The 21979-nt window shown below is 39.1% G+C and overlaps 1 protein-coding gene across 2 annotated transcripts in view; it reads left to right on the forward strand.

Moving 5' to 3' along the window:
- The window catches only part of LOC149841556 (FAD/NAD(P)-binding oxidoreductase family protein), a 115274-nt gene extending 93895 nt beyond the window's left edge, over positions 1-21379 (forward strand). Inside the window, exons 13-17 of one of the 2 annotated variants that reach the window (XM_089998525.1) lie at positions 217-329; positions 2441-2520; positions 19842-19962; positions 20727-20793; positions 20882-21379. In XM_089998525.1, coding sequence (XP_089854651.1) covers positions 217-329; positions 2441-2520; positions 19842-19962; positions 20727-20793; positions 20882-21023 — 523 coding nt within the window. In that variant the 3' untranslated portion in view covers positions 21024-21379. The remainder of the gene's footprint in view (positions 1-216; positions 330-2440; positions 2521-19841; positions 19963-20726; positions 20794-20881) is intronic. The other variant, XR_016430718.1, reaches the window with a different exon arrangement.
- The last annotated feature ends 600 nt before the right edge of the window (positions 21380-21979 follow it).

The following is a 21979-nucleotide window of genomic DNA, read 5'->3' on the forward strand; positions in this document are numbered from 1 at the left end:
CGGGAATTAATCTTTCTTCTATATAACTGGATAAAACCTTCATTCATGCTTTATATATATATATGCATTAGCTACTTGTCTCATTTTAAAGTTTTGTGCTTATTGCTCATGCTTCCACCTTTATCGTCCTTATTTTCCTTCTGGAGTATAGGTATAACTCTGAAGTTCACTGATATCTCAACCAAATAACTCAATTTTGCTTGTTGTTATGCTCAGTATGGAGGCTATCGACAAAGCTTGTAGAGATGCTTGGAGTGGTTTACCTTCACAGCGGCCTCTCATTGAGATGACTATTCCTTCTGTACTGGATAAAACTATATCTCCACCTGGTATAGAAATGTGTTATTCTGTTGTGATACAAGCACTAACTTTACTTGTATAGGGATCCTATATGTTTTATATATTTGCCATGTTTTTGTGATTAAAATTGTATTAAAAAATTTAAGTAATTGCCTACCTATTCAACTCCCAGACCTGCTATGGGAGTGCCACTGTTAAAATCTGTTTGTTGTTTATGCTCTTCTAAACAATCTGTTTCATGCATCTAAACTACTACTTTTTTCCCTGCAACAATTCTTGCTTATACTTCAAAAATTTCTCTTTACTGGAGTGCTATGTCACATAGGTGCGGGTACGGATGCGGCGATGCGGCACTTTAAAAAAACTTGGGTGTGGGGGTGCGGGAAGGGTATATATATATTTTTTTACAGTTTTAAGTTAACACTACGTGTATGTGTGTGCATTTATGTATTTATATATATAATATAGATAAAGATAGACTTGATTAGGGTTAACTGAATCTACTTTTGGATAGAAATGGACCTTGTTGTGGTGGACTTCACCTAATACAAAGGAAGTTGTGTCCAAGTGTCGCACCCGCCTGGGTGAGGGTGCGATGCAGGTGCGGTGCCCTGTTAGAAGAGTTCGTGTGACATAGCTGGAGTGTGTGTGATACATTGCTGGGTTAGTCAATGTGTAGATACATCTCTTTCTCAGCTAGTATTAATGGTTGATTTGGGGAGTACTATATGTTTTATGAGGCCTTAGGCAAGGTTGGCCTCTCTCACAAATTATTCTTTAGGGTCATGTGCCATGTTATTGAACAAGGTAGTTGTGATGCCCCAAAAATTTACTGAAAATTTTGCTTTTTAAATATTGATGGCGGAAAACGATTTAATATTGAATCCAGATTTGATAATTTTGAGCCAGCCAAAGGGGTGAAATAACACAAATCTATCATCAAGGTGAATCAAATTATTATTTACATCATTTTTGACAAAAAGTACAGAAAGTACTTGGGAACAAAATATCAAGAACCAAAAAGTCCCAAGCTGGGCCCTGGATCCTTCGGAGAGTGCTAGTCCTCGATGCCGCTCCTACCTCGTTGCATTCACTCCTGTACCTGAACAAAACCCATTAAAGGGTCAGACTTCTGAGAATTTGGCAAGTCTATACCAATTTCGATAATTCAAAATATTAAACATATGCAATCACTTCAGATAGAGCATTTTTATAAAAGACAATACATAACAAAATTGTTTGCATAATTAGGGTATATTTTCATTTCAAACTATGATTCAAAAGGGTCTTTGTTTCGATAATTAACTATCCACCCTGGTACATGGGGAAAGACCATCGCAGACAATCGAGGTATTACAGGGGTGTGTTTTTCTCAAACGTTTTAAACCCAGGTACCTGACTGTAGCAGACCCAAAGGGGTGAAATAACACAAATCTATCATCAAGGTGAATCAAATTATTATTTACATCATTTTTGACAAAAAGTACAGAAAGTACTTGGGAACAAAATATCAAGAACCAAAAAGTCCCAAGCTGGGCCCTGGATCTTTCGGAGAGTGCTAGTCCTCGATGCCGCTCCTACCCCGTTGCATTCACTCCTGTACCTGAACAAAACCCATTAAAGGGTCCCAAGCTGGGTTAGTCAATGTGCAGATACATCGCTTCTCACTTCTGCTTCCTGCTTCTGCTTCGCAACCTTGCTTAAACCATCATGCAATGATATTTTGATAATGACAATATGAGAGAGAGAGAGAGAGAGAGAGAGAGAGAGAGAGAGAGAGAGAGAGAGAGAGAGAGAGAGAGAGAGAGAGATAACCAAATGTGGTTAAATATTATTGCTGCTGCAAAATAGTGTTCACAAATAAACGTACAAGCATATACACAGTCATCTTTGTATACACAAGTTGCACATACCATTCAGAAACACAGCCACCATGGTTTGGCTGAGTATGCTCTTTAGCATGGTAAAACCATTTCGTGTAATCAGTTGTAATTTAGTTTTAGTTTTTATTTCTTCAGAAGGTTTTTCTTTATCTTACAATGCTTTGAGGAGCACATGCAAATGTGAAGGCATTTTTTCTGCACCAATAATTTAGTGAGCACCTCATAGGCATTTTTTCTGCATGGGTTTCTGTTTCTAGGGAAGCATGTTGTGAACTTGTTCATCCAATACACCCCTTACAAACTATCTGAAGGTTGCTGGCAGGATTCATCATTCAGGGTATGCATTTTTTTTTCTTTATTAACTTTTGTGGAAATGAAGCACTGTTTTTGCAATGTCACTTTCATAAACTGTAATTTTCTGCGAAACTAAATTGAGCAAAAAGTAACTTGCATTAAATATCACTCATAACAATGTAGGTTTGTCATTGTTTGGGATGCTTGTGTGTTCATATTCTTGTTGGCTGTGTTTGTGCTAGACGAGACATTGCTGCTTTTTTTTTTGTTAGTGTTCAACTATTTTGCAAAAAACATGGATAAGAACTATCTTTCTAGTCTTGAAGGTAGGACTATTTTCATTTGAGGTTTAAGTCTTGTTTTTTATCCCTAATCCTGGAAGCGATCTCGGCTTCTCCATCTAGTTTCTTTACTTCTGAGAATTGACTGAATAGAAACTCTCTAGTACTTCCTGCAGTTTGTTAGATTACCAAATAAGTGCTACAACAAGAATATTATTTTTCTTTTCTAAACATAAATGATTTCCATGAAAAGTATAGTTGTTTGAACAAAGTTCAGAAAAAATAAATTCTCTCAGGAGCAAATCTTGGAGGTTAGGTTCTTTTCTGGACTTTGAGAAGGGTTATCTTCTTTTGCTTCCTATGAAAGCAATGTGGTATATCTCTTGTATTCCCAATATACAGAGGGAATAAGATGATTTCTCGTAATTGGGATGCATAGGATATTTCCCTCAATGGAAAACAACAATCACGTGTCTTCATTGAATCTCAAGGTAATTTTTGGACAAAATTATGCTTTTCACTCCTATGATTACAATAGCTCTCAGTCTGCAATTTACAAAACTATCCGCACCTCAAATTTATCCATTGCTGAAACATCATTGACTATGGTTGCCTAGTTGCAAGCAAGACAAATACTGGTGATGCCAATTAAATTCAGAGATAAAATCGTGTTTAAATCTTAACAATTGTAGTTTGCTTTTTACCTATATAATTTGCAAAAGATTAATGGAGCAACACTGTTAAAATTTACTAATGTGGTTGCATAGTTATAAGCAAAACAATAAAGAATTTGAGTTCTCTTTGTGTTGCCAATTTTGCTCAGTAATTGCCTCCACTTTCTTTTTTCTGGTTTGGTTATGGTTTTTCTTGTTTGTAAGGGCCTATTCAGTCTATCCTTGTGTATGTCCAGAAAAAAAGTGTGGTTTTGTTTTTCCAATGCTTTTTCTACAATACCTGTCTATTCCCACAAGTGACATTACGGTGGCTTGATCTCCATAGTTAACAAGCTAAATGCTTAATATCTATGTCAAATGGGTAACATGTGCGGGTTCGGATACGGGTACGAGGGTATGACACAGCATATGTTTGGTGCTATTGAGTGTAAATCACCTTCTTTTCATATTTTCCAATTTTTTTTTTGTAGATTGGACCTTGTGTGATCTACAAGGTTTGGTTAGTAGAAAATCAGTTTTGAATCATGTGATTGTGACACATAAGCACATTTTTAAGGGCTTCAAAAATCAATGGCCCACAATGCACTAAATTGTGCCACTGAAAATGTAATAACTACGAAAAATAGGGAGATTTGGGGTCTTGGATCCCTTCACTGGATCCAAATGGAGTAGGCAATAGGGTACAAACTATATAGGTTGGGTCGAATCCCCGTGGACCCAAATGGATCCATTTAAGGATTTGCCCAAGTGGTGTCATTTCGAACCCACACCATGGAGGATCCAATGGGTCGAGTGGGTTAATAATTTGTTATAGATCCGGATCCACGGTAAAATGGATCCGGCACTGTAGGTTATCGGGTTCGAACCCGGACCCGTTTTGAGTTTTATTAAAACTCGAGTTTCAGAATCGTGCTTAGGGCACGATTATTACTCAAGAAGTGGAAATGGCAAATCGGGGAAGGGGAGGGGTTACAGGAGGTAACCAACTCTCCCGGTCCATCGGAGATGGGGGATCGCCACGATAAAAGGGGGGAACATAGAGGAGGTTGTGCCCTCACGTTTCTCTCCTCTCAAATTCCTTCTCTCGCCTCTCATCCCTCTTCTCTTGACGATTTCAGAGTCGGCAGCAAGAAGCACAGTGTTGGGGGGGTACCTTAGCTCGGTCGTCAGCCTCGTCCTTCTTCGTCTGTCGCCGAAAAAGAAAAGGTGGGATTCTGCTTTGATATTGTAGGGTATCGATTGATTCGCAGTGAGGTCGGGTCGGCAAAGGGACACCTGATGGTTGTCCATATTTCAGGGTTTATTTTTACCCTGCTTGCCGGAAAAGCCATCCCAAGGGCTGGAGATTTCCGGCAAGGGTCGCGATGGTCATGAAGAAAAAGGGATTGGGATTCTGAGCGGATGATTTCTAAAACGATCCAACCCGGGGTCTGGCTGGCCAAGCTCTAAATCTTCAAATCTAAACGGTTTGGGGGTCATTTCTTTTCCTGATTTGATTCATTCTCTGGAACACATTGATTTTCTTGATCATATATGCTTTTAATCAGATGGCTTTTCAAATTTTAACCCAAATTTAAGCGGATTTTTTTTTATAACAGCAGAAACAAGAAATAATATAGGGTTAAGTATTTTGAGACATTACGGTGGAGAGAAAACCCAACACATTTATTTAATTCCATTTATCAATGAAAATCATCAGAGTTAAAATCATAAAATGAACTCAAACTATCCCTGGAACAATAAATCCAAAATTCTCGATTTGATGCCTCATCCCGCAGTCGCTCATAAACCTTATTCTTTACTTGAAAAATAGTAAATTGATTGGAATTAGACTACCACGTCTAAGTAGGAAAAACTGTAATTTTTCTTGCAGGTATATCATGTGTCAAGTATGTGATGTGGGTGTCGTGTGTGAGTTTTCAGCGTATTAAGACTCACACAAAGAAGGTTATGTAACAGCAGTAACAGACATGTATCTAAGCAGGCATACAGATTATGCAACAATTATAATTAAGCAATTACAACATTTTATGCAAAGACAACAATTAAGCAAGACATTAAGCAATTAAATCATATTCTGCAACAACAATAACAGTCATGCATAACATTCATGTAGCAATCCCAATATGAATTTGATTATCTCATATCTACACATTTCAGGATGTCATTTCATCACAAGCTCAGCACATGCTGGAAGAATATAAACATGTCTCCCTAGTACACCATTCACTGTGATACCTAAAATGTTCTAATTGATGTTTATCTTTTCTTATCTCGCGGGTATACACGGGCCGAGATAACCATCACAAAAGAGAACGTTCGAGGGTGTATTATTCAAAGTTGTTTTATTAACCCGAACATTCTAATTGAGACTGAAATCCCAAGGGAGCGGCCAGTGACCGAGATAACCTCTTAAAGGCCAAAACCAAAACAGGATGCATCCCTAACTTCTGCAGAAGAGCAAAGAGCTACCACCTAGGACATATTGGTAGTCCGGGTCCCCCAACTCCGAGGACTGGGGACCAACGAGTCACTTTAGCTCGAAACAAATAAACATGTCCCTAGAGTTTTGTACCACCTACCCTCTCTAAGGTAAGCCCGAATCTCAGTGAGTTAATCTTTTCATTTAATTATTTTTCCGAAGTATGGGGTATTTCCCCAACTTCCTTCTACTATCATAGCAGTAGAATTTCCAACCTTAGTCATTTTACCAAGGTGTATGAATCATCCAAATCTTTTCTCCATATTGATTGCTTAAACCCACTCAGAGTGCTCCGATGCCTTTAAACCAGTCAAGCACACAAGCCTCGGTACCTTTAAACCAGTCAGGCCATAGAAATTAAATTTAAGTTTCTCATCAATGTTATGGTTATTACCCAAAGTGCTTCGGTACCTTTAAACCAATCAGACACAAATGCCCTGATATCTTTAAACCAATCAGGCCCTCAGAAATAAACCTTGAATTTTCTCACTAATGTTATTAACATTGAGTGCAAGCTCATTAACCAAAGTACCTGCATTAGGTACCCAATTCATATTGCCCAATTAGGCAAGATTCCCAAACTCCCTATCATTCATTTTGACTTCACAGTGGACAAGGAAAAACAATTCACATAACTTGACTGCATGCAACAAACATTGACATTTCTTTAATATGTCTCACAACTCTCTTACAGAAAACAGTCAAACTCAGACATTTCCAGATCTGAATGTCAGCAACTTACATGCCATAATTTCATATATAAACAAATTGCACATCATACCATTTGTATATCAAGTTACAAATAAAACATAGTGTTTCACAAATAGGTAGCATCATATATCTCCAACTACTAGTAGAATGCTCATATGCCATTTTCAAAGTGAATCACAATTCTTAATGACAGTAAAGATCTAGACACAATTTTTCACTGGTGTATAATATCACTCGATTTTTGCTATAAGCATAATGCCCGAACACGACAACCAAGGACTCACTCATGTTATGCCAGGGTCGGCTCTCTGGTCTTCCAAGTATGACATGATGCACTAGGGGTCAACTTCCTGAGAAAGGGTTTGGCTCCCTTGTGTAGGGTATGGGCACATGTATAGTCATGACAGCAATGGGAATCACACATTAAATTTTCTATGTGTGTGCAGCAGAACATATCCAAGGCGGAGTTCATTCTTCACTAATGTCACAACAGAAAATGTATACATATTTCTGTGGGTGCACAGTAATGTGTGCAGCAACATGCATACCAACTGAGAGTGCACTGCACAAATACAATATGGATACAATTGAAGATTGGACACAAATTTTGATGCATTCTAGAGCAAGTAACTATTGTTATCAACGTTCTACTTTCTACCATCCAATTGGATACAATGTCAATTGCTAACCAGATTAATAAATAGAATACAACGGTTTCTAGTGCACATCAAATAATAGCAAAACATTTTGAAAGCAGTAAACATATTCCTGACTTCAGTGTATGACCACCAGGGTTAACAAAACAGAACGACTGTTATAATTCTAAAGGAAATTAAATGAGAGTTAGCCACCGTATTACAAGCGGTGTTAACACCAATATCATTAAGACTAATCGTCATTCAAATTTGGTTGCAACTGAAGCCCTAGAGGCTCTGCTTGGTAGGATTAGCTCAGCCAAACCCCCTTTTTTTTGTAAAAGATACCATCAGTGGTTCATGACATCCAAGAGATCCGTTAAATAAATGCCATAGACAGTAAATGCAAGTGGGGCATCTTTGCAGACACAACTCATGAAACATACTTGGAAAACAATCTCCACAGATCTTGTCAAAAAGTTGGTCAGCAACACAAAATTTCATGTTATTAAAGAAAACATCTGGCACGTGGACATGGAGATACACACCAGTATGAGTTATGCATGGAAACTTTGTTCAACTAGAGCATGTTGACATAACTGAACTTGTTAATGTAAAAGAGCAGTGTAAAGAAATATTTATGAACAAAGTTCATATCTCAAAGCTCATAAATATAATCATGTATTGCCACCTGAAAAGTATGAACTAGTGATTGACAATCCTATGATTTTAATATAACATAAGTAGTTGATTTGCACTCTGCACCCTATGTGCATGTATCCATTTGGTTGCTGTCTTTAAAAAATTTCTCCATGGTACCACCCAGATCTGTACCCATGTCAACATGGGAGGCAATATGGTTCTTTGTGTATCCAGGCACAAAAGCTATGAGAAAATCTATTTAACAAATGCCTACTAGGTGCCTCGTATTTTGCCCTGCCATTTCTGACACCATAAGTGTCTAGTAAGTTTTTTTTTTTTCAAACATCATTATCGCCAGCTATTTCACAAGTTAACCCTAACATACATATTTTTTTTTCAGTTTTCAGAATTGACACATTAAGTAGCTGCATTACCACAGCACTCGGCAAGGTCAATTGATTTTTGGAATCGAATAGAACTGCTACGTCCAATAACAACGCAAAACTTAATTGGGTCCATATTTTTGGATACCCAGGCTAAACCTGAAGAATATGGTTGTGTCCTAGATAGGCCAGTTCAGCTGATTTGTCCTCCCTACATCCAAGTAAACAACATAAGAAACGAACGAATCCCAAAGCAATAAAAAAGGGAGAAGGAAAAGTTGGACAGAGTGCATACTGCAAGCTTCACACAAGGTACCCTGCAAACTGTAAAAACCCTACTAATCAAAGTCTGAAATCCCCAAATTTTGAAGGTCTGGGATTTTCGACAAACCCACATCGACTGCTCGAACACACCCAATACCCAAAACAAGTAAAAATATCAGTAAGACCTACATTTTTCCAGCGTGATGGTGGTTGATGCTGCGAGAGGGAGGTTTCGCCGGCGTTCACGGCTCCACTATCGAGCACGATCGAGAGGAACAGGGAGACGAGAGGAGAGGCAGGTTCGGCTATCGTGCAAGGTCGCCGGCAGCATTGACCGGCGTCGGCGATGGTCGAGGTTGCTGCACGCAGGTAGACAGAGAGAAAAGAAAGAAATAGGGAGGTAGAGAGTGCAGGAGGAGAAGGAAGAGATGAGTGGGTGGTAGAGCGAGAGAAGAGGGATTTATAAGAGGGTGGCCTGCGAAATGGAAGGGCTATTACCCCCCACACCGGCGGCTGCGCACCATCTCAGCCCCCTCCTCTACATGATACAACCTGCGTTAGGGTTCTGAGAGAACCCTAACGCCCCTTCTTATCGGGTAGGGCTTGTAGCAGCCCCAACCATTTTTAACTTAAAGCCCTTTTTTCTTGTTTACCTTTTTGACGCACTACTGTTGCGGGTTTGCTTTGACCGAACCCGTGACCCGCGACCCATCACAACGAGGTCCAGGTTTGGGCATGTTCGGGTCCACCAGAGGATCCAAACCCGTTTTAAAATGTTTAACTTATTAGATATTTAAGTTTTTAAAATGTAACCCTAATAAAATTCAGTGGATTCAGTTACATTATTATGGATCCCTACCAACTTATTATGGATCCAAAGTCCATTCGGCTTCGCAAGTCCCCTTACTAAATCTGGATCCATGGATCCAAAATTTTGATCATATGATTTGGAACTATGGATCCAAATTACACTATCGTGGTTTCCACGTGACTTATAACAGATCCAAGTAAATTTTAATTGGTTCCTTACCCTTTTTACCTCTCCGATGTCCAGGATCCAAAAGAAATATTGTGGGTCTAAACTTCGCATAAGCTACTACGGATCCCATGAAAGTGTTATAGATCCGATATTGAAATTTTCCTCACTAAAATCCGGTTTTAACATCGTGGATCAACTCCATTTGTCCTGGATCCAATATCCAATATGACCCTGATATGAAGAATCCAATATCAAAGATTTAATCCATTTGCTTAAAATTCCTTATTGGTTATCCACTTAAAATGTTTGTGATCCGTTAACTAAGATTCAAATGGAAAATCGAAGTTCTGAACAAGGTATAAAGGTTCTGAACATTGAAGATCCAAATAGAATATCCGATATTTAAATACAATTAGCACATACAATAATAAAATTTATCTGATATTCCGTTCAAGAACATAAATTTCAAGTTTATTTATAGTATAAAATTCACGGGTATTACATCCTTTCCCCCTAAAAGAATTTCGTCGAAATTTCATTGTAGTATTCTCGTAGAGATCGTCGTCTGAGAGGATTGGTATCGTCAAGGACATACGTATGTGTGCGAGCTCCCTACATATAACCCACATATAAGTATCAGGACAACACACGAATGAGTTTCTAAGAGAAGTTTGAAGCTAAAATTTGGTTTCGACAAAAATTCATATATGATTCATTTGATGGCAAAAATGTAATGAATCACGAGAAAGTCTTAACCTAAGACAATTAGAGTGTATTTTCACTAATTCCTAGTGAGGATAGACACGACCTGATATTCTTTTAGCTTGTTCTTGAATATTGGATAGATTTTTCCTTTATTTTATCATAACCATGTCGTTGTTTTTGTCTTTGCTATTTCTAATGGACTTTTTATCCTGAATAACCTCCACTTATTCCTACTTCTCAAGGCTTTGCACGGTTAGTTATCTCCAATCGAGATCTCGCCCAAGGCATAATTCTCTCACAGAATGACTCATCTATCCACGAAGGGAACCCCCCACCCCCTTCTATATATATATATATATTACATTTTTGCCCCTGCCACACCCCCGCACCCGGGTTTTTTGGAAGTGCTGAATCCCCGCACCCGCACCCATATGACATGTTTCCTACTACTCTAGGAAACAAGATTTAAACCAATGAAAACACGGTATCTTGAGACTGACCTGCACTCATCTGGATCTCCTGCCCAGTCTGCATCTGTGTAAGTAAGAAGTTCATGCATGTGATGCCCATTCATAGTCTTTCTATACAGAAGACCATCTCCTGTAGTTCCTTTCAAGTATCGAAGAATGCGTTTAACTACTTTCATATGCCCAATATGTGGTTCATGCATGAACTGAGATACCTGATTAACTGAGTAGACAATATCAGGTCGAGTGAATGTGAGATATTGAAGCATCCCTACTATCTTGCGATATCTTGTAGGGTTCTCATATAAATCTCCATCTTGGGAACTGAGTTTCTGATGAAGTACACCGAGTGTGCTTAGAGGCTTGCAATCTTTCACACCTTCCTTGTTGAGAACATCAATGGTATACTTAGTTGGGTAAGTGTCATGACTTCAGTAGTCCTGTCAACTTCTACTCCAAGAAAATACCACAGTTTACCAAGGTCCTGCATATTGAATCTGTGGTTCAGGAGTTCTTTAACTTTCTCAATATGTTCATTAGAGTTATCTATAATAATAATGTCATCTACATATATCAATAGCAGGGTAACTATATCTTTGCATTTGAATATGAAAAGAGAATTATCAAGAAGAGATCGACTAAAGCTATATTTCTCTACTTCAATAGAAAAACTGTCAAACCAAGATCGAGATGCCTGCTTCAAACCATATATAGCTCTCTTTAACCTACACACGTATTCTTTGGAGTTACCTTCTGCTTATCCAGTGGGTTGCTCCATGTACACTTCCTCTTTCAGAGTTCCATGTAGAAATGCATTTTTCACATCCAGTTGCCCATTTTCAAGGTCTCATCATAGTCTTGTCTTTGCTCATGTGTGAAGCCCTTGGCAACCAGTCTAGCATTGTATCGCTCAATAGTACCATCTGGCTTATACTTTATTTTATGCACCCATTTGACCCAACCACATTTCTATCATGTGGTCTGGGAACAATATCCAAGTGCCACATTCATGAAGAGCCTATATTTCTTCATTCATAGCTTCAATCCATGCTCATTCTTTTTTAAATTCAATTCAGCCAAGGCAGATAATAACAATTCTTTGACTTCTCTATTGTTCTTCAATTTATTTGTTCCCTTTCTTGTCTCTGATTGCTTTTCTCTATTTTTAGGGTTAAACCAACAATTAGCTTTGATGTGCCCCTTTTTGTTGCATAGAAAGCAAGTGGGTATTGTCCTTTGTCTTTGCAAATTAGGAGGAATATTGGGTGTAGGTAGTATTCCACGAGCTCCTTGTCTATTCCTCTTTTGATCTCCCCTTTCCCAAGATTCATACCTGATAAAACTGCTTTGGGTTGGCAGTTTAGTCGTGAAAACCGAGTGGAAGAAGAGAGGAGAGAGGATTTTCCTTGGAATCGGTAGCCACACAAACTTTTTTTTTTTGTTGCTGCACTAAACTTCATTAAGGTAAAATAGGTTTGCAAATCTTTTACAATGGCAAGACTACCCCTAGTTAGTAATGTATATTACATTATAATATAGCATACACGTGGTCTATATGGATCCTCTACTGGATCCATATCTGATCTGTATTCTAATACCCTCCCTCAAGTTGTGCATGGGATTGAACCATGTGCAACTTGTTCTTCATATACCAAAAGCGGTTATTTGTGAGACCTTTTGTGAACATATCAGCAACTTGGTCTTCTGAAGACACATAAACCGGTTCAATCTCTTTTTCTGCTACCTTTTGTCTGATAAAATGTTGGTCAATCTCAATATGTTTGGTCCGACTGTGATGAACAGGATTGAACGCAATTTGTATAGCACTTTTATTATCACACATGAGGGTTGAACTTGAAATACTCTCTCCCATCTCTGTAAGGAGATGCCTAATCCAGGTTACTTCTGTTGTGGTAGCTGCCATAGATCTATATTTTGCCTCTGTGCTAGATCTTGCCACAACTTTCTGTTTTCTGCTACTCCATGAGATAAGATTGCTTCCAATGAAAACACAGTGAAACAGACCTCCTTTCATCTGGGTCCCCTGCCCAGTCTGCATTTGTATAGGCCAATATGTCATGTTTCGGTGTTACCCATGAAGATTGAGCATATATGAGTCCATCACCCACCGTGTCTTTTAGATATCGGAGAATACGTTTGACAACATCCATATGACCAGTCTTTGGTTCATGCATAAACTGAGATACTTGATTTACAGAATATACAATGTTTGGTCTAGTAAAAGTAAGATATTATAACATGCCCACTAAACTGCGATACTTGCTTGCATTAGAATACAACTCGTCGTCACAAATGCTGAGTTTTTTATTGACAACACTGGGTGTAGGCACAAGTTTTCAATCTGTCATTTATGCTTTGGCCAAAAGATCAAGAGTGTATTTGTGTTGAGTTAATGACATTTTTCCACCCTGTCTGTCCACCTCTACACCAAGAAAATATCTTAGCTCTCCAAGATCTTTCATCTTGAATCGCATACTCAGCAAAACTTTAATTTGTTGAATATGCTCTGGAGCATTACCTGTGACCACTATATCATCAACATATATAAGTAAGAAAACCACAGCGGTTCCATCCCTGTATATGAATAAAGAATGATCTAGTTGGGAACGAATAAAATCGTGGTTCTGAATTTCTGAGGAGAAGCTTTCAAACCATGACCTGGAGGCTTGCTTTAAACTATACAATGCTCTGGTTAATCTACATACATATTCTTTTGGGTCTCTCTCTGCATAACCTTGAGGTTGCTCCATGTAAACCTCTTCTTTTAAATCCCCATGAAGAAACACATTTTTAACATCAAGCTGACTAAGGCTCCACCCATGTTCAATAGCCAGGCCAAGGATAATACGAATGGTTCCCATTTTTACTACTGGGCTGAAGGTTTCATCATAATCTTCACCATATTCTTGGGTGAAACCTTTGGCAACAAGACGTGTCTTGTATCGTTCAATGCTCCCATCTGGTTTATATTTAATCTTATACACCCATTTCGAGCCAACAACATTTTTATCTGGAGGACGACCAACTATCTCCCATGTTCGACACTCATGAAGTGCCTCTATCTCCTCATTCATCGCCTCAATCCATTTGTTAGATTGAACAGATTGACAAAACCCAAGTGGTTCCTCATGTTTTTCAATCTTGGATAGAAAGATTTGAAAATCCATAGAGAAGTTATCGTAACTTACCCATTTTTCAATTAGATGCCTTATCCTGCCTGATCTTTTTGGTGCCTCTCTATTACTGGGTAATATCATGTGTTTTTCAACAGGGGCATCTGATTGCTCTTTGGGTCTTCTGGTGTAGACATTCCCTTTGTATCTCTGACATTCTGTTTCCAATACCTTATCTGAGGCCGTCTCATCATGTATGTTTTCAGGAGCCAAAGTGGTACATTCAACAGCATGTGAAATAAGTTCAGCACTGAGCCATGGATCATACCAATTATCGTCCATATCACCATGTTCACGATCATAGTTGGCTTTATTTTCCATAAAGCTATTTTCATCAAAAACAACATTTCTGAAAATTCTGATCTTCTTATTGATAGGGTCATTAGCACATGTACCTCTTGTCTGCATAGCCTACAAATTGGCATATAGAGGCTTTGTCTTGAAATTTATTTCTCATAGATTTGTCAACTTGTACATAACATGTGCATCCAAAAACTCGTAACTCATCATAATTAGGGTGTATACCAAAGAGAACATAATAGGGAGACTGATTTTCAAGGATAGGCATAGGAAGACGATTTATCACATGAGTGGCAGTGTGAAAGACTTTTGTCCAAAGGCTGATGGGCAAATTACAACCATGCATCATACTCATTGCACTTTCCACAATATGTCTGTGTTTACGTTCAGCAATTCCATTTTGTTGTGGAGTATACGGGCAAGAAACTCTACGATGTATCCCATTATCTTGTAGGAAATCTAAAAACTCTTTGGAGGAATACTCACCACCTCCATCACATTGGAGAATTTGAATATTTTGAGAGAATTGATTTTTAACACAGGCATGAAAGTGACGGAAAATAAGAAAGACCTCTGATTTGTGTTTCATAAAGAATATCTAGGTAAAACGAGAGAAACTGTCAATAAAAAATACATAATATTTATTTCCAGAAGAAGAAGGATTGGGAGTTGGACCCCAAACATCAGAACATTTTATCTCAAAAGGAATAGAGGCTCTTTTATTTATTTGATGAAAAGGAAGTACATGACTCTTGCAAAATTGACAACTGAAACACATTTTATTCTTTAATGAAAGTGAAACAGACTCTGAAAGAAAACCATTGGACACTAACTTTTCAATAAAGACTTGACTACAATGACCAAGACGAGAATGCCAGAGATCTGGCTTATTACATTTGGATAAACTTAGGACATTTTCAGAGACATGATCAGACTTGGGCTTCAAGACACTGGAGGCTGGATCTTCATTGAAGACACATGTTTCGGCGTCGTTCTCCTTTAGCGAACATCTCCTTCGTTTGAAGATCCTTGACAAAGACAGAACTAGGAGTAAATTTCACAGATGAATTGGTAGAGTCAACACGTTTAGATACAGAGACAATATTTTTCTTTATATTTGGTGCATGAACAACATCAGATAAAGAAATAGATGACTCAGACAAAGGAATAAGGACATTGCCTATGTTTGAAATAGGGTGGTGAGTCTCATCTCCAGTTACAATATTAGATTTTCCAAAATAGGGAACCAAAGTAGAGAATTTACCTGCATTGCCAGTGACATGAGCTGCTGCCCCAGAATCAACATACCATATTCCATCATCATTCTGTTTCAGGTTTAAGTTGGCCATCGCAGATAGGAGGAGATCCTTAGCATCATCACTGACCCGAAAAGTACCTGCAATTCCTGGTGTAGCAACATTTCTATTATTTTGCGCTCTGTTTCAATTTTGTGTGTTGAACCAACAGTTGGCTTTAATGTGACCCCGTTTATTACACTGATAGCATGTGGGAACATTCCTTGAAAAACTGACTGTGGAATTTGGTGTAGGTAGTAATCCACGTCCACCCTGGATGGCAGTTCCCCTGCCTCTGCCACGTCCTCCTCGTGCACGATCAACTATCATCCCTATGTTAAGAACCTCATGCGTAGATGATTGTCCAGCTGAAGCATCAGACATGCTCTTCAGAGTCATTTCGTACTGAAGGAGTTTGACACGTAATTCCTCAAAACTGAGTAATGTAGGTAAGCATAATAAAGAGGTCACAAGGACATGATATTCTGATCCCAGGGCATTCAGTGTCTGCTGCACCTTTTCTTTATCTGATACTGGATATCCAACCATGGCTAACTGGTTTGTAATGCTTTTAACTTGATTTAAGAATTCAATAATGCTCATTGCCCTCTTTCTTAACATCTGAAATTCGCGTTTGAGAAACAACACTTTAACCTCTGATATCTGAGAATATGTCTGAGCTAAAACCTCCCACAAAACTTTAGATGTGCAATCATCATGAATGGAAATCAATACTTCTTGTGATAATGTGGAAGTGATGTATGCGACAAGAGCCTGATCACGCTTTATCCAAGAAACGAATGCAGGATTGCGAATAGTATTCGGCAATCCTCCATCCTCTTTGGCCTCGGTTATGATAAATTTTGTAGGTATTGGAGTGGAGTCATCCAAGTGGCCTGAAAGGTCTTGACTTCGAATAAAAGGAGCAATCTGTCTTTTCCAAGTGAGATAGTTGTTGGTAGTTAACTTTTTCCGAAACTAGTTGTCCAAGGAAGTTGGAAGAAAGACCTGAATTGCCTGAAGTATCCATTGGTAGCTAGTTGACAACGGGAAGACACTAGTGGCCGAAGCTGAAATGAAAACACTTGTGGCTGAAACTAAAAAAAAAAACTGACAAAGGAGTGTAAGATAAAAGGGTTAAAGTAAAAGAGAATAAAGCAGACGTGACAAGACAGTTTTCAGACCAGCAGTAACGTGATGTTCAGAACCGATAAAGAAGAAGATCAGAAAACAACGTGGAAAAGAAACAATTTGCATGATATGGGAATGAAACTGGAAGGGAACTCAACTCTAAAAAGGAACAATAACAGATCTGAAACTACTTCAGATCTGTAACAGAGAAACTCAGCGAAAGGAAATAGAAGAAACAGATGATGATGACGTTGAAAGGAAAGAAAAATTTCAGCAGAAGGGAGAAAGGAACAAAAGAAAACAAAAGAAGAAGACAGACGAGAGAGACGTGACCTGTCTCTGAACTCGACTGAAGGGGAGAAAGAGAAAAATGCTCGGTTGTCTGTGAACTCGTCTGAAGGGGAGAAAGAGCACGCTCAGCTGAAGGTGGAGCAGGCTCGGCAGATCGTGGCCTGTTGTGAACTCGACTGAAGGGGAGAAAGAGCAGGCTCGGCTCGGCTGAAGGTGGAGCAGGCTTGGCAGGTCGTGGCCAATGAAGCAGGCCCTTTCATGTTCCCTGATGAAGAAGCAGGCTCGGCTGAAGGTGGAGCAGACTCGGTAGATCGTGGCCAATGGAGCAGGCCCTTTCACGTTCCCTGATGAAGGCACTTTTACGCCTAGTGCAATCGCTGCTCTGATACCATGATAAAACTGCTTTGGATTGGCAGTTTAATCGTGAAAACCGAGAAGGAGTGGAAGAAGAGAGGAGAGAGGATTTTCCTTGGAATCGGCAGCCACACAGACTTTTTTTTTGTTGTTGCACTAAACTTCATTAAGGTAAAATAGGTTTACAAATCTTTTACAATGGCAAGACTACCCCTAGTTAGTAATGTATATTACATTATAATATAGCATACACGTGGTCTATATGGATCCTGTACTGGATCCATATCCGATCTGTATTCTAATAATACCTGCCACGTTCTCGACCATAGGTAACTCTTGTGGCAAGAACGTCTTGTGATCCAATGTGAGTGAGTATCTTCAAAAAATCCCTTCAAAGTCTTCTCATATTGTAATAGCTTAGCACAAAGATCTTCAAATGTAGGTAAATCTAGTAAATACAATAAGTCACCATCATATGATAATTGGGTCCCAACCGGATCAAAGTTTGTTGCACCATATCTTTGTCACTGACCGCGCAACTCACGATGGCCAACTGATCTGTGATAATCTTTATTTTGTTTAAGTACTCTATGATAGCCATGGAGTCCTAAGCATTTGAAACTCTTTCGTTAAAAATAAAACTCTAGCCTGAGAAACTTGAGAATACGTCTGAATAAGTCGATGTCATAACTGCATAGCTGAGCAGTCATCTGAGATTGCTACAAGCACCTCCTGTGACAGAGTGGAAATGATGTAGGCAACCAAAGCCTGATCTTGCTTCATCCAGAATATGTACTCTGGATTTCTAACAAAAGTAATAGAAGTGTCACCCTCCCCCAATGTTGTGAAAAGCCTTGAGGCGTAGCGAGGCGTAAAGCGTAAGCCTCAGAAAAAAAATTAAACTTAAAAAAATTTATAAAAAAAATCTAAAATTATAAATAAATAAAAAATGCTTTATTGATGAAGCAACAACCAACAAAAAATAAAAAAATTCAAATAAATATTGAAGGCACGACATATAATCCAAAGGTTGGCGGGATTGTTGATTGGAGTTACTACAATATGGATAGCAATCTGCAGATGTTAGCTGAGATTTGTGCAATTTGCAATGACTCAGGTATTTCTTGCAATGGTCACTTATTTCGTGCTACTGGAACGCTTACTGAAGCAGCACTCAAGGTCTCTTGTTTTCCATTATTTTAATCTCTTAAATGTGAATTGGGTTACTTATAAGTCTCCTTTATGCCATTTCTATCAACAATAACAATGATTTTATTTTTTCATTTTGCACAAATATCAAAATTAACAATCTATTGGTAACAATCTATGAAAGATGGATAGACACATAAGAAAAATATTGTGCATTTGTCTTGATAAGCATGGGAAGAATGCAATCGACCTATGTCACAGGGATTCGGCCAACCAGGTGCCGCACCCGCATCGACGCAACGCGGATGTGACACCCGGTGCGGTCAACCCAACCTGGGTGCGGTCAACATACCTAGGGTCATTTATGTCCAACTTTTGGACTTGAAAAAAAAAAGAGGCCCGTTGAAATGGGCATGACAGCCAGAAAACTTAGGAACTGTCAACATGGCGAGTTTCAAGACACAGCTCTTCAACTTTCTTTCTGGCAACCACATGTCGTAGCCAACTACCAAGGAGTCTCTTCTCCGAATCGTTTCTCAGGGTCAAGCACAGGCTAAACCTGCAAAGGTGCCTGGTTCAACAAGAATCGATTGACAACGGTGAAGAGATCGGTTCCTTTTAGAGGCGAGTGCGACTCACTGAGCTTCTTCTGTCTCTTGAGTTGCTTCGTGGTCGAAGGGAAATGATCCTCATCGAATTATGTGGAGGGGATTGCGGTCGGGAGATACCTCCATCTCTTGGACAGGATGTTGGTCCTCACCGCAACTTTGATGGGTAGTGAATGAGGCAATGCATTGATACTGCACCTGGTGGCTTTCTTCATCATTCTCACCTTTTACTGAAGATCTGACACCTCTCGTAGTTGATGAGAGCTTAACTTTTCATGAAAATCTGGATGGTCTCAGAGAACAACCATACTGTACCTTGAAAATTAAAGAGAGCACAGATGGTTTTGTTAAAATAGAGGGTTCAGGAAGGCGAAAGGGTAATGATGCCCATGTTGGCCCGTACAGATTGCAGTCCACTGTACCTACCTGCAAATATTAAATCAGATTTTGATTTCCTTCCGAGATATGCGCTAGGCTGGAGGTTGGAGTTCAAATAGGACACAATGTCCTCTATCCTGCAAAATGATGTTTAATTTTGGATTTCATCCTAAAATGTATGTGTGTGTGCATCCCTAATCTTTCTCCTTGTGAACTGTAGGTAGTGCTAGTGCCAGTTGTGTTCGATTATTTTGAGCTCAATCTTTTCCTATGTTCATGTTGCTTCATGCAGTAATTCGTGACGTCGTATGTGATCTACTGTCTTGTGCATCAAGTCCATAATATTCTTTAATTATTTAGGTCGAGCGTATTGATTTTTATGTTGTATTCTGCTCTATAACCCAAAAGGAATACAATGTCAAATTTGTGTTGCTCTTGTAGGAATCATTTGCCCAAAGATGCTTCTCTTTAATTGATGAATATGCCCCTGGCTTTAGCTCATCAATCATTGGTTATGATATGCTGGCACCTCCTGATCTTGAAAAGCAATTTTATTTGACAGGTACTTGCTATATGGTTTTAAAATGTCTTTTAACTTTTAACCTCAAGTCAGTTTTCTCAATTTTACTAAATGTAGAACAAATTTGTTTGGGCCCTCACAGGGCTCGTCATATGAGCTTTGTACTTTGAACTTTGGGGCCCACAAAGGCTTCAAACACCTGGCTTAGGTGGGTTGGCTTAAGACATTCAAGTTCAAGGGCATTGCGAGTTCGATACCTGAGGTGTGCATCTCTTGCTACAAGGCTGAAGCAGCATGCTCCCTAATGGGCAAGGGGTGCAGCCTCCACGTTTTATGCGGTCAAGCTTGGGAACCATGGCTTGGCTGGAGTTACAGTATGGCAAATATCCCAACCTGATGCCAGTTTTCCTGTATTTAAAAAAAAAATGGGGCGTCATGTTTTATTAGAAATGTTCACTGCATTGCTATTCTTACATAGTTGCTGCTAAGGATGCATGTCAATAGGGAGGAAATGTGGACTGGAAATAGATTTTTGTTTCTGTATCGTACATATCAATTGGCAATTCTGTTTCAGTTTCAGTGCATGAATTAAAATGGCAGCTTATGGGCAGTACTTTTGTGTGTTCGGGGCATTATTAGGTTAATAGTCTCTAGTGTGACTGATCAATCTTCAAGATTTTATATGTGCCGCATAGCTGCCAATATCTTATTTAATCACGGTTTGAATGGGTCAATCGCTATCTGTTTTGTTTTTTCATGGAAAAGAAAAAATAGAAGCTACTAACAAAAAATAATAATTATAACAGGGGGTAACATCTTTCATGGTGCGATGACCTTGGATTCTTTATTCCTTTTAAGACCTATCAAAGCATGGTAAAACTTTTGTTCCTGAATCTTTTCGATTGATCTTGGTGTTAAAGTTAATTTTCTGTTTCTAACAAATTCAAAATTACCAATACAGGTCTAACTACAGAACACCTGTGACGGGGCTTTATTTGTGTGGAAGTGGTGCACACCCAGGAGGTGGGGTAATGGGTGCGCCTGGCCGTAATGCTGCATATGCTGTTCTTCAAGATGTTAAATGGACGCTGGGAACTTCCTAAAAGGGCTGGATGATGGAGTGCGCTCACCTGACTAGTGTGATATGTTGCTTGTCATTTTATTGATTTACATCATGGAATGCAAATACCATCATGCTGAATAGAAGCTCTGTATGTGTAATGTGCTTTCTGATGGTGAACTACCATGTTTGCTTTGGTTGCTGCTGAAAATCTTCCTCGGGCCTGGGAAGGCAAACGGCTGTGGAATATACTGTTAGTCAAGGATAAGCTGTTCTATCTAGTTGCATTCATGGACGTGCATGCCATAAAATGAGTGATTTGATATGTTGTAGAGCTGTGAGCTATCTTTAACATAAATTGTATTGGCTATCAATTTCATCAACAATGTTACATGGGCATTAAATCGGGTCAAGCGGACATAGCACACTCTGGCACCAACATTGTCAGATCTCAGGCTGGGTCTCCTCCAGGCTGAGAAATCCTAATATGAATACTTCAATCGTTGAACTGATCTGAATTTTTGGATGGAGGGACCTGCAGAGCCTCCTTGTTCCTTCTTTGGCTTCCACGGGATTGATGGGGTTCTTTCTTGAACCCTTAAGTTAAATATTAGAGAACCCTTTGTCCTACTAATAAAATAAAAGGCCCTCGGATTCATAACTTTCACTCGAGCTTGTCTTCACTTGAACGGTTTCTCATCCATAGCTCTTAGGATAGAGGATAGGATACATCCTGGTTTTTCAGCAATAACATGAGAAGTGCATCCCTTTCAAAATAAAACCTGCCCTCACCTATCCTACCACTTCAGAACCTTGTGATCTCAAAGATCACTATGAGCCCTCTCAACGAATTGGATGGCTACTCAAAAAAATGTGGATCAGGACGAGTATGTTCAGGATTCTCTGCTCTTCTTTGGGGAGGGGTTTTCTATTGGATAAACTACTACCTACCGGGGATAACCACTACAACGGGTAGCTTTCTCTACCTATGGACACGTT

Source organism: Nuphar pumila, chromosome 3 (assembly GCF_984573655.1).
Source record: "Nuphar pumila chromosome 3, dmNupPumi1.hap1.1, whole genome shotgun sequence".
Lineage (NCBI taxonomy): Eukaryota > Viridiplantae > Streptophyta > Magnoliopsida > Nymphaeales > Nymphaeaceae > Nuphar > Nuphar pumila.